The sequence below is a fragment of the Sinocyclocheilus rhinocerous genome, unplaced genomic scaffold (genome assembly GCF_001515625.1).
Source record: "Sinocyclocheilus rhinocerous isolate Xijiao unplaced genomic scaffold, SAMN03320098_v1.1 scaffold1164, whole genome shotgun sequence".
NCBI classification, from domain to species: Eukaryota; Metazoa; Chordata; class Actinopteri; order Cypriniformes; family Cyprinidae; genus Sinocyclocheilus; species Sinocyclocheilus rhinocerous.
In genome coordinates, this window is record NW_015643253.1 from 1,199,623 (window position 1) to 1,213,807 (window position 14,185).

General features: G+C 35.2%; 1 protein-coding gene across 1 annotated transcript in view; it reads right to left on the reverse strand.

Annotated features, from left to right (window-relative positions):
• grip1 (glutamate receptor interacting protein 1) overlaps positions 1 to 14,185 on the reverse strand; it is a 156,379-nt gene that overhangs the window by 7,357 nt on the left and 134,837 nt on the right. Inside the window, exons 19-24 of the mRNA XM_016574707.1 lie at positions 13,036 to 13,212; positions 8,158 to 8,326; positions 5,642 to 5,680; positions 5,241 to 5,352; positions 1,417 to 1,650; positions 1,168 to 1,314 (exon numbers count right to left, since the gene is read on the reverse strand). Of these exons, the coding sequence (XP_016430193.1) occupies positions 1,168 to 1,314; positions 1,417 to 1,650; positions 5,241 to 5,352; positions 5,642 to 5,680; positions 8,158 to 8,326; positions 13,036 to 13,212 (878 nt within the window). The remainder of the gene's footprint in view (positions 1 to 1,167; positions 1,315 to 1,416; positions 1,651 to 5,240; positions 5,353 to 5,641; positions 5,681 to 8,157; positions 8,327 to 13,035; positions 13,213 to 14,185) is intronic.

Consider the following 14,185-nt stretch of genomic DNA (forward strand, 5'->3'; position numbering starts at 1 on the left):
CAAAGTCCCTTTCAAGGAAAGTCTGTTCACTTGGCGGGCATATTTGCAACGCCTCCGGGCAGCTCATCCAAGACCAGGTCCTATCTAAATGAATAGGGGAATCCTGAAATCTCAAAAACTGCCCTATGAACTCACAATTAAATTACATATTTCAAATCAGCAACAATATCTGAAATGAACTGCCTCATGAATGTTGTTTCTTATGCTCAAATATCTCTAAAAAAGCTTATTTTTCTGGCTAGACCAGCCAATGTGTATGCACAGTCATAACGTGCTTATGACTGCGCGTGCACATTGGCTGGTCTAGCCTCAGGTTGCTATGGGAACCAGAGCTTCTAACGGCCGCTGCAGTGACGCAATGACTTTACCAATCAGCGATTGGCTCTTTAGTTTAGAAGGCAGACTATTCCGCCATATTCATATTCAATTCATTCATGAATTCTCCCATTCATATGTATAGGAGTGAACAGTCTTTGTATTTCTATAGTCTTTGGGCTGCGTGTCCACCAAAGTGTTTTTTTTCCCGAGGCTAGCATAATTTTTCCAATTGTTTTCAATGGGAGCGCAGAGTTTTTTCTCCGTGCAGAGAGTTGGAGAATGTTGAACTTTGGGTAAAACGCAGCGCTCACCACTGCCACTTTTTAGTCAGCTAACCAATCACAGTGGAGGAGGGGGGCGGGACAAATACCGACCAACCATCACACCCTGCTTGTACTATGACTGAACAACAATGGAGAAGTTAATATTGCTTGTCTGAGTATTTATGTCTTCATGGAATTGCCGGACTACCATATTATTGTTATGAAAAATAATGCATGGAGAAACATTTCATTCGTGATGCATCTGCCATATTACTTCAGCCAATATTCTGTATCATAGTAACCACAGCGTCTCAACTGAAAAAAAAAACAATTTCAGCCGGCAAAAACGGTTTGGTGGACATGCAGCCTTTGCGGAAAACGCTGACTGAATCACGTCAATTAGTCATGAAAATGCAATTTATTGTATAATGCGGATTGTGGCAGAATTTGGCAAAATTCGGATTAATAACTTAGAAGCAGGACACATAATCAAATAGCAATATTAACTAATGTCTGTGAATATTAGCAAAAAGACTGCTATTTTAATATGAATACAAATACAAAAATTAAAATGTAATAAAACCACCTGTAGAAGTCTGTCGTATGGCTTCAGGCCTCCAATTTCAGCAGAGCCGGCTGGACGGATATTGTTTACATAAACCCCCTTCTCCAAGACTCCGTCAGACACGCTAAACCCGAAGTCCTCAAGGTCCGAGTCCTTCACAAGACTCACCTATGAATGTGGGAGCAGTTACACTCATTAAACCTGCTGTATGACCACTCAATTGATCTAGAAATGACCAAAATATAACTGTATAACTAAAAAATAACCCACCTTATGAAGCTCAACCGGAGTGGGTGACATAATGTCTTTAATCTCCTGCTTCATTCTCCTCATGGCGAAAGCTTTTCTGCCGACGTCAGTGGGCAGCGTGTTGCTGCGGTTGGCCTGTGTGTATTGTGGTTTGTTGCTGCCACGTTCCTGAAAGCTGGCCTGACGGCCCAGATGGCTTCGGGTGGGTGCAGGATCATGGTTTAGACTCAAAGAGCTGCCCGACATAATGGTGGCCTACAGGGAAAACCATGAGGAACGGAGCTGAGTACAAATAAATAGTAAATTGCTGTAAAGGTTATACAGAGCCAGATGCACTCAAAACACACTTTATAAATACATTTTTGCGTTCAAAACTACTGTTCAAAAGTTTAGGATCAGTGTTTTGATTTAGAAATTAATACTTTTATTCAGCAAGGATGCATTAAATTGATCAAAAGCGACAGTAAAGACATTTATATAGTTACAAAAGATTTCTATATCAAATAAAGGCTGCTCTTTTGAACTTTCTTTTCATCAATGAATCCAGAAAACAAATATTAACATATTAAAATAGAAATATTACTGTTTTTACTGTATTCTTGATCAACTGAATGCAGCTTTGGTGAGCATAAGATTTTCTTTTTTCCAAAAACATAATCTAAAAAAATCGTACCAACTCCAAACTTTTGAATGATAGTGTATGGAAGTTACATTGACAGTGAAACACCCATAAACACTCATTATGTCAGTTCCAGTACAGATGATGACAAAGCATTTCGTTAACAGTTTGTGTTACACTTTTTGTTTAGTATGTTACAAGAAGCAAAATGCTGATGGACAACGATACACAAACTTTTAGTAACATGCATTTTTACACACTAATGGGCGGTTTGAACCGCTTCGACTTCCACCATGGCAAGCCATGGCAATGATTAAACAAACATTATGAACGGTGGGCGTTTTTTAGATGTTTCTTGAAGTCGTTTGAAGATGATCTTCAAAAAGAACCTGGTTCTGGTTAGGCTTCTGCTGAGGACACTACTACAGAAGACTTAAATATTTCCACAAAAATAAGCCTTGCTGCAGCTGTTCCATCATGCTTAGCATGAGCCCACATGCCTTCGTTCTCTTCAATCCACCGTCATTTGCTAGTTTGTGTGAATCTCACTCAAACTGCACGGAATGTAGATTCCACATTAATGACAGGTGACCACACAAAAGAGGAAACTCTTCTAAGCCGATGCATTTGTGGTAAGCAGTGTAAACAAAAATCATTAAACCGGTGATCAGACATGTAAATCATGCACGTTGACACCACATTCAATCAGTTCAGCATGTGAAAAATGAAAACGCGTGATTTCGCACAATGTTTTTCGGGCCGTTTTGAGCTCAATAGTACATTCTATTGACACAAACCAGAGGCAAACACTTTCATCGAATCCAATTAGGGCCAAAGGGTACATTCAGCGTAAAAGGCTTTTGATTTTATCATGTTTCCACAGACAAGTGGGATGGAAAGTGAAGAGCTTTCAAAGCGATCCCTAACGTTAAGTACTAAAAGCTTCTCTACACCGTCGGCTACTCGTGGTCTGCGTTTAACTCAAGGTACCTGATAAAGCGGAGGCAAGAAAATCAATCTGCTTTCATGAAACGTTTCAAGGCTGGCCACAAAGCATGTCAAATACAACAATGTGCACCATGACAGCAGATATAATCGACTGTACAACACTGACAAAAAATTAAATGTAATTAACAGCAGGCTAAAGCCAATTTCCCAGAAATTCTTGCTGTTATTTGAATCGTTAGTCAGTTCTATCCACATTTTTTGTCTTTTATAGTATTTAAAGGGACAGTTCACCCAAACATTTTAATTCTGTCATTATTTAGAGACCCTCATGTTGTTCCAAACCCATATTTCTTCCACGTAAAAAGGCATTTTAGGCAAGAACACAGTCAAGCTCCACAAAATCATCATAAAAGTAGTCCAAATGACTAAGTCATCTGAAGCCATTGTTTTGTGTGAGGAAACAGTCTCGTCCTTCACAGCTCTTAAATCTAATCTCATTTGCACCAAGTTGACTTGTAGAAACACTATTCCAACTTTGCACCTATGAAATGTATTGAATCCGTCATCTGAATTTTACCGTTACAGCTGAACACATTGTGTTGATGAGAGATGCTGCCGTGTACTTTGAGGCAGAGCCAAATATGGCAATATTTCGATTCTTATTGGCATATTCATTTCTCGTCAGAGTCAAGCATCCCACTAGATGAGGATCTGCTTTATGGTGGGAAGAAAACTGCAATGTCAGACCGATATCAGTGTGTCCCTGTGCTGTCAGAGCACATTTTTTTCACAGCAGGCCGCGCTGTTAACAAGCGAAGACTTTTACCACTTGTTTTTCTGAATAACAACATATGGAACGATAACAATGTGATAGCCTTAAAATAGAGTTTGTTCATTAGTCCAATGACAGCAGCCTGGCTTTCAAATGTTTTTTTTTGGCGAGCTCTGAATGAGCGCAAATGTTTTTTAATTTGTTTTAAATTGTGTTATACAAAAAGGTGTTTGTATTAATGCATTTCATTTCATTTTTTTTAAAGAAAAACATAGGTTGTTGAAGTTAGCTTTTGAAAACATTACTGGTAATGTAATTTTCGTAAAAGTTTTTGCACACTTTGAATTGAATTATATATGAATGAATTTTCCAGCAGTGGTGTTATTGTTCCATATATTGTTCCGTATATATATATATATATATATATATATATATAAACTTAGTCTCAGAAACTTAAACTGAAATAAAGTTGAAGCAGAATATAAAACTAAAATAAAAATTAATTAAAACTAAATATTAAACAAAATGACAAAAGCACACTAAATTACTAAAACAAAAATTAAAATGAAAACCAAAATAGAAATAAAAGCAAATAAATACTATAATAGTACATAAATAAATAATTACTAAAATAACCCTGGTTTGCAGTGATTGGATAAGCATTTTTAAAAATAATTTTCTATATATCTGCACTCAAAGGAGCAATTTCTATCCAAAGAGGATAACTAAAAAGTTATATTAACTATATACATTTTCCTTTTTCTTTCATTTTTTAAATATTTTTTTATATTTTATTTTAATAATTAAGTTTAATCATTTTAATGATTTTACCATTAACCCTTTTGAAATTTCCTAAAACGTCCAGGTTTTAAGTATATTTTAACTTACATTTTATTTGAGTAAACCTTTTTTTAAACAGCTTATCTTTTTTTTAATATTTATATTATATTTTTTTCTTCTTTTTGATCATATCTTATCTTTTTTAAATATCTGAGTACATGACTACAAAATTACTCCGAATACCTATCCTTAACGTGAACGCATATAAGATTTACAAGTTTGGAACGACATAATTATGAATAAATAAAGACAGAATCTTGGTGAACTACACCTTAGACATGTCATAATTAGTTTTGAATGCACCCGTAGGATCTGAAGTGGATGCCAGTAGTGGTTGTCTGTGAGCCCCACCCCTCTTTCAAGCAGGCCCCCAGCAAGAGACACTGAGCCCATTAGCATGAGGAGAGCACTTGGGTGCCAGCGCTACAAGCAAATAGGAAGCCCAAAGAAAGGAAAGGGGTACCAAGATGGCCAGGTTTCTCTTATTCAGAAGCCTGTCTGGCTTGTCCTGGAAAAAGAAGGAGCTGTTACACAAAACCCGGGTTGGTACAGCATGCTACTGAAAAAAGATTGTGTAGGGGGGGTTGATGAATGGAAAGAGCTAGAAGATGAACGTGGGGAGAGGGGAATGAACACAAACGAATGCCATTTTTCTTCCCGCGCTACCTCAAGTTCTCGCAGGATCCCAGATTGGCCGCACGTCTCCAAGTCTTCGAGCGCTTGGGACCAGAAGTTCTCTTCCTGGTCAGGCTCAGTCCCGTCATGTCCCACAGTGAACCTGTTTGAAACACAAAAGGGACGTATTAACCGTCTGGTACATCAAAACAGCAGCAGCCAATGAGCAGGCAGGCGTCACAGTGATGAACGCAAGGGACGACCAATGATCTGTGCAGGCTATGGTGGGGCTCTTGAAGAGAGACACATACACACACACCCGGTGCAGTCGGACACACTGTGATGGACGGTGATGTCCTGGTGGATCGTGGGGCTTTGGGTTATGAAGTGAAAGGGCCGGATTGGTTTGGGGAAGCAGTGCAGGTTAACAGGCACACAGCACTGAACCTCACCTGCTGTCTGAGATTAAACCGGTGGGCAGCGTGGATGCCCTGTAATGGGAGATCAGCTTCAATCAATAACACAAACGTCAAACCAGTTCACTCAGTCGGTCACTTTTTAACAGCAGTGTTTTAGACTTCACATCTTGTATATAACACATTTTGAGGGCAATTCATTTAAAAAGCATTATAATACCATTCTCAAATGCTAAAGAAATTTGTGTTGGAGAAGATGGGGGAAGTTTTGCATTATGCAGTTTTTCTTATTTAAATACAGACTGCAGAATGCAGAATATTTGAAAAGACTGAATGCATTAAAGTTACAGTAGTTTCTTCTCCGTAGAGAAGAGTTTTTATCCTGCTGTTCTAGAGTGCATCTGATATAGACATGTTTTCCAGATGATTTGTTGTAGTTAAATTTGTAGTGGTTTAAAGTCCACATGAAATGGTTTGCAATCCATTTTACCTCAATATTAGAGTGAAAAAAAAATTGTAGGTTGGGGATTTACAGAGACATTGCAAAGTAGAAAAAAAGAAAATATAACAAATGACTATTCTTAAAATAAAATGATTATCTCCCAAAATGTTTGGCGATCATTATTATATTTTAAAATTATTATATATATATGTGTAAAACATCAACAAGTGTTGTTAACGTTAACTAAAACTATTAAAATTGTTTTTGGTATTTAAAATTAAGCTGAAATAAAATAAAATAAAATATAAATATTGAATGAAAATTAAACGTGTTGTCTTGCCAATTAACTGAAATAAATTTAAATAATGTTTTTTTGTTTGTAATAAATTTAAATAAAGCTTTAAGTACTAAAATGAAAAAAAAAATGCTTAAAATAAATGTAAATAAAGCTTTAAGCTGAAGTAGTAAAATGAAACAAAAAAGAAATTAAAGCCAAATAGAAAATAAATACATTTAAATAAAGCTTTAAGTTGAAGTACTAAATGAAATTAAAGCTGAATAGAAACATGAAAAAACTAAAACTAATAAAAATGTCAAGAATACAAAAAAATTACTAAACCTTAAACTACAGTTAAAATGAAAACTGAAAACATAGTAATAATAATAACAAAAACTAATAATAAATACCATGATAGCATATAAATAATACTAAAATAACACTGATGTCAACCTAAAACAATTCCTTTGACAATTGGTTGTATCCACAATTAATTGAATAAATGCTCAACTGATAAGTGGTTATCATAATGTGGTTAGTACCCACTCATCTGCTTTTCAGCCAATCAGCTACAACTACTGGATGAAAGCTCTGCCAGCTAACTAATATTTATGAGCCAGGCGGATTTATTTCAGTTCATTCCTACACCCCTGATTTTATTCATCAGGTTTTAACTGGATTGTGAAATGTTGGCACAATATGCACAGATGAACTGTGCACAGTAAGACCAGGTATGTGTATTAAGAAAGTAAGCAATGAGGTCAGCTTTGATTTCATGTTGACTTTAAGGCAGCTCACAGTCACCATTAAATGGGAACTGTACAATCCTGTGAAGAAAACTCAAAGGGTGATCATAACTCTAGTGCCAGCTAAATACTTAAAAAAGGCCCTTTTCCTTCCTAAGAGCCGCTGGCTTCATTACTGCGCATAAAGTGAAATCACCCCAGAAACGATCGATCAAAGCTCCAGTAACAGTGCGTTTGACAATACAATGTGCTGCAGATGTACCGCGCAGATCAGTTATTATGACTGAGAGTCACATTTCGGGTTGAAACAAAGACTATTACACACAGAATTCAGAGAAATGTTGCAGAAGACCCACTTAATGTGAATTTTAAAGTCAGTTCACTTAGAAATTATTTTGATGGTCTCGTCTAAGATTGTCTTTTGACAATATTTAATGAATTTGAGAAGTCAACAAAACATTTTTATAGACGTGGTTAAGCAGCATTGACTTCACACAATGCCTTTCTGTAGAGTCTGGCACTAAACTAGTCCATGTCTCAATGGATATTGACACTTCAGTACTTCATTTTTAGGGAAATAAAGTAGTAATAACTTTTATGGAATAATAATGCAATGGCAACAATGGTCATTGCTTCAATCTGTTTCATTTAGAAGCCTTGTGAACTCTGCTAATGTAGTGTAAAATCCTTTCAATTAATTCAAGTCATTACATTAACCATCAAAATAGACCTGGCGGCCTTAATATATTCTTAATATCTCATCCCAAAATGAAAGTTCTCTCAATATTTATCCATTACTTGTCATTATTTTCATGTTGTTCCAAACCTTGACTTTTTTCTGCTTGACAAAAGAAGAATATTTGAAGAACTTCCATGCAGCTTTCGAACACAATGACAACTGATAGACCACAACTGTCAAGGTCCATAAATGTTTCATGAATAAAAAACAACAGCATACAGGTTTGGAACGACATGAGTGAATAGTGAACTATTCCTATAAAAAAATAACAAAATGAAGATTCATTATATATGCTGGAATGTGTATTTAAACTATTCAATATAATTTACTAGTAGTATGTTGATGTACCCGCTAGCACTTGGCCTGTCCCATTCATCCACACCGAGTCCAAAGTCCGGCAGGATGTTGTTCCTCTGCCGGCTGCTGTTCCCCGGGGAGAGGCTGCCCCGGCTGGGCTTGGCATTCCTCCACTCATGGCTGTGGAAATTGTAGCCCGATGCCTGGAAACCTGTGGGAGCTGAAACAAACACACACAAGCAGAGTCCAAAATGTATGTTTTGCTACTTCTGCCAATAGTTGGCGAATTGATAAAATGTACAAGCCTTAATAATAATATAATAGTGGTCTGTTTTAGGTAAATTCAGCTGAACCAAAATAGCTAAACTGAAATAATAATAATAAGGCTAAATTAAATTCAGATAAAATAAATAAATTATTACATTGAAACAAAACTAATAACTAAAATTAATAGTAATAATAATACTACTTTTATAATAGCTAAATTCAGCTGAAATAAAATGGCTAAATTATTCCATGAAAATAATAATAATATAAGGCTAAATTCAATTAAAAATAGCTGCATGATTCATTGAAACAAAACTAATAACTAAAATAAATAAATAAATATTATTGATAATAATATTAACATTAACACTGATGGCCAGAAAACAAGCTATTTTAGCTAAATTCGATTTAGAAAAAATAGCTAAATGTTTCAATTGAAACAAAACTAATAAATTAATAATAATAATAATAAGAGCTATTTTAGCTAAATTCAATTGAACTAAAATATTTATTTCAGTTGAAATAAAAATAAAAAATAAAATATAATTATTACTATAAATAAATAAACAAATAAATAAGTTGTTTGACAAAATGCATTGCTGTTGCTTATGCTGAAATTACCAGCCAACTGGCAAGGTCACAATGTTACTTGCATTTGGCACTTGGCAAGTACTTTTGTACCCTGCACACAACACTAGCCTAGCTGATATAGGAAAAAATTCAAAAATCAATTTGACTGTGAATGAGACGGAGAGAAAAAACAAAAAGCTATGCCAATAAACTGTTCCCAAAAGACAGAGTACATGTATGCATTATGCTGCACTCTCACACAACACCGCCACAGGAGCTCCTGGATGCACAGGTTCCCAGGCTTCCATCATTAATCTGGCTCAAGACTGCTGGAGGGTAGGGTGACGACTATAGGGAGAGCAGAGAACAACATGCTGCCTGTGTTCACACACTCATCTCCGGCGGGAGCCACAGCATTGTGTTTCATACGCTTTGCTCTGATTCTCCCTCGGTGACCACCGCCAAGCGCTGCATAGCCTCAGGGTTTTAAGATTCACCAGCTATTCAATAAGGATTAACTGCTTGTGATTTGCTCACCCCTCAGGGCTTGAGAAGGTGGCGGAATCCTTAATAAGACTCTCTCGATAGCTATTTTAGTGTTACGTCCCTTTTTCAAGGAAAGAAGTACATTCAGACATTAATATCCCTCTAAACTGCGCATGTGCAGCCGTATGCTACTGATGTTGCTCCTACGCAGAGAGCAGTATGCAGGAGCCAGACACAAAAAGGCAAACAAAACCAGCAACGTCTCGAATCAGAGTTAAAATGTCTAACTGCATGTCCACTGATTTTCAGTATGGAATTAAGGCTGTGAGAAATCATGTGTATGGAAAATACACAATGCTAATTGAAGCGTGAATGGCGAGAAAAGGACAAAAGTGCTGAGTTCATAGTGGCACCAAATGTCAAAAATAATGACTATTATACACATACAGAAGCATGTTATTTTGTATTATTACAATTATTTTTATGCCTTGCTTTCTTAAGGTCGTGACAAGAAAGACATATCAAAAAGACAAAAGAGGCTAACTATTATTATTATAATTATATGAGATGCCTATATTTACATGGTTAAAAATGACTGAAAAAATAAAATAAAATTGCAAAATAAAAATATTTATACATTTTTAAACAAAATATTTTTGAAAAAATATATAAATAATATTAGTCTACAAATGTACTCTGGGATAAAATAATAAAATAAGATGAAGAAGAAGCAGCAGCCTACCAAATAGCCTATATTAAACATTTCACATAATAACACACAAGTTTGGTAAGTGTTTCAGATCAGGTGGCCCAAGGTTCTGTCCTACAGAAATATGTTTTACTCAGCAAGAACAAAAATTAGATGGAATACTGCATACAGGTAGACCATTAATCGTATTAGACGTCAGACATATGGTTTCATTAACTTTCCCAGGTTTCAAGTTCAGAGTCAGCTTTGGCCTTATCTCTGGATACAGCTGTACTAGTTGAATCCCATGAGAGCCAACAGTTTGCCAGCAACCTTAAATATATGCTCTGTCCACATCATCCATGATTTAAGGGGCAGATTGCTGCTCTCTGTGAATGGTTTCCGTACCTCTGCAACCATCTGAGATTCATTTATGTATGGAGCAGTGAGAGAAAGAGAGCAGCGCTGCCTGAGGGGGGAGAGCAACCATATGAACCCGTTAACATGAGCAGAAAGTGTCTTTCCACCCCATCAGAGCGAGAGACATGGAAAATAACATAGAAGATGAAAGGTGGTTTTAAAGAGGTGCATGTCAGCAGCACTGGGATGAATTAATCATCACTATAAATTGAAAATGACTGATGACATTCAGTTATTAATTGAGTTTTGCTCACTGATTGACAATCATTTAGATTCAAATTATATTCGTACCTAGATTTGCATTTCCAAAAGGAAATAGTGCTTGCGTATTCATTGTATTCATTCACAAAAATATTTTCAATATACATTAAATGTAACTTAAATAGCTAAATTATTTAATTGAAGAAAATAACTAAAATATATTTATATTAATTATTATCATTGCTACAAACAAACAAAATAAATATTTTCAATTTAAATTCAACTGAACTAAAATTGCTAAATGAAAATTGCTATTTATTAATAATAATAATAATTATAAACTTCAATTGAGCTAAAATAGCTAAATGATTAATTGAAACAAAAATAACTAAACTAAATTCATTATTATTATTCTTATTGCAAACAAAAATAAAAAATATAAGATGTTTGACAAAATGCATTATGTTGCTCTTGATTAAGATTAAAATGGCGAGATCACAATGTTACTTGCATTTGGCCCAAGGCAGAAAATTGAATGTATACATTGAAAAATAAAATTATATATATATATATATATATAATTTTCCTAAAGCATGGCTAAAACTGAAATGATCTACAAAGGAAAATTAGCAGAAAATTGTGGTGAAGAAATCTTACTCACACTTGAAAAAAAAATGTTGTAATTAAACCTTGAGAATCAATAAACAAACTGTTATTTCAGCAATTATTTTCACTAATATGCATATACATGGGTAAGCGTGGGAGCAATGCTTGTATGTATTATTCATAAATTAATAGAAACCATTTCTCTGAATTAAACAAATGTGAGATGTGCCTACTTGGCATCCTCAGAGCAAGTGATGATTGCCATTAGTTTTGACCAGGAGGCCTCAGTGTCAGGAGAGCTGACTAAAATTCAGACACATTACTGGCGAGTTATCCAAATGACCATGTGTATCCCAGTGTCATTAGGACTCCTTTTCCACTTAGTAAAATAATGCATTTTTCCATATTAACCCCAGCACTGTACCACCAGCTGGCCTAATAAAACAAAACATATCCCACTGCAGATTACTCCAAATAATTACTTGAGTAAATACATATCTGCAGGTCCAAAGAGAATGGAAAACTCAATTAAACCTACATTAGACCTGCTGGGACTCATCCAAACACCCAGGATGCAATGGGATCAACACTGCTGGTGATGTAGCTAATGTGAAAGAACAGGTGGTGTAACCATGGTGACCGTGAGGAACCCATACCAGGTTAAAAAAGTTGGTATTGTGATATTAAAGGGACAAATTCTGTCATTATTTACTCACTCTCATGTCATTATGTTGTCAAAAAGACAACAAAAACACCCATAAGTGATTGACACAACTTTTGAGCTATATAGTCTACTGAAACCATACAATCTCAAATCTCATTCGCATTTGCAAATACTCAAATCATCATGTGATTTCTTTGAATATATGCAAGTGCAACTTATACAATAAGTGATACAATAAGTGAATGGGTACGAGAACTGTTACACTCCAAAAAAGGATAACAAAAATGTTTTAAAAGCACCATGAAAGTGATTGCACAACTTATAATAATAAGTTTTCTGAAGTCATACGATCTCAGATCTCATTTGCATTTGACAACATTCAAATCGTGATTATGTGCTTCGTTTGAATATATCCAGGTGCCAATGAGATAGGAGTGCTATGGTGAATTTTGTTATTTTTGTGGGTGTCATTTTTGGAGCTCCATTTTTATTGCAAAAACGTTTTGCTAAACCTCTTTATTCCTGTTTTCGGAAATAGAAAAAACATGGAATGACATGAAAAAATTATGCTAGATTTTTTCTTTTTGAGTAAACTATTCTTTTGAGGTCATGACAATATTTCCCTCAAGTTAGAATGGGATCATTTCTACTCCCACTTATTAACTAGAAACCAACTTTGACACCTGCTTGTCACTGACCATTTCGGAAACCTTTTAAACAAATGTCATTTGCAATTAGAAACTGAAATGCCTGCTGGAACATTCTAAATGGCAGATATAATTTAAAGGGGTCATATGATGCGATTTCAAGTTTTCCTTTCTCTTTGGAGTGTTACAAGCTTACAAAAGTAATTTTTGGTTTCACATTGTAAGGCTGAAATAATGTAGCTCCAAGTAGATTTTTGCCTAGAGGGTACTGAGACGTATTTACTGCGATTAAAGTTGATTCAAAACCTGAAAGGTAGAAACACTAATTGCATTTCGTAAAAAGTACTAAAACATTTTTAAAACCACACACTCAAATTTACCTTGGGTGCTGAAGGTGGCGTCAATGGCAGAGCCATCCCAGGATTCCACTGCACTGTCCACGCTGGGAATGGTGGTGGAATAGATGTCTGAGAGTTTACTGGGTTTCTGACCATCATCTTCCATGTCGCTCAGATTGTTCAGACGACCCGTTACTGAGGGCTGCTTCGGGCTTGCCACTATAGAAAGAAGGAAATAAAGAAGATGATTGACTCAGCCCATGTATCACAGTTAACAGACCAGAGAGATCCAGACTTTACTGGAAATTGGGCCCACAAATCAGTCCTCATTTGATCTTTTGTTCTTGGATAAGGAACTTTACCTTGTCTACTGTCAGTCTACAGTATATGATAGATGGAGACAAAACTAATCAGACCTTAGGCTTTAATAACTCATGGCTAGGCAGCTTTATTGCTTTTTAGAGCTACAAAGATGTACAGTTCTCTGGGAGTTAATAGGTGTGAGAAAGCGTGACAGAGAACATAACGGTGAAAGAACGTGCCAATCAAAAGTCTCGAAAATATAGTAAGACAAATAATGTTTTAAAAAAATAGTAAATAATTCAAATTAGAGAATAACACAAACAGAAGTATGAGAATTATTAAGTAACCAAAAAAAGGTAAACAATAAAATATTTTCTATTCACTATAAATAAATAAATAAATATAAAAAAAATCTAATAAATAAAAAATATATTTAAAAAATTTTGAATAATAATAAATAAATAATACAATTTTATTTTTGCAAAGAGATTCAATACACAGGCGCCATTTGTGTATTTGTACACAAAATGAATGAAGTATTTTCGTATAAGCCTTTAGCTTGGAAGGTTTTTATGAGAAGTGATTTCAGACTTTTGACTTGGGGCCTGTTTCAATAAGGAGGTTACCCCAACTCTGAGTTAAAACTTGAACTCTGAGTTGACTTACTCTGAGATGGGAAACTCTTGAGTTTTTGGTTTCAGAACAGAACTAATAGGCTATTCAAAAATAAAATAGGCCTAATAATAAGAATAATTTAAGTGCATTTTTCTTATTTTGCAAATGATCTGCCAATACGGCAGCGGCTATTTACACTAAGTGGAATTAGCATACTTTCTTAGCGATAGATCCTATTTACAGTAGGCTAAGTGCAAATAGCTCTAGATGCTAT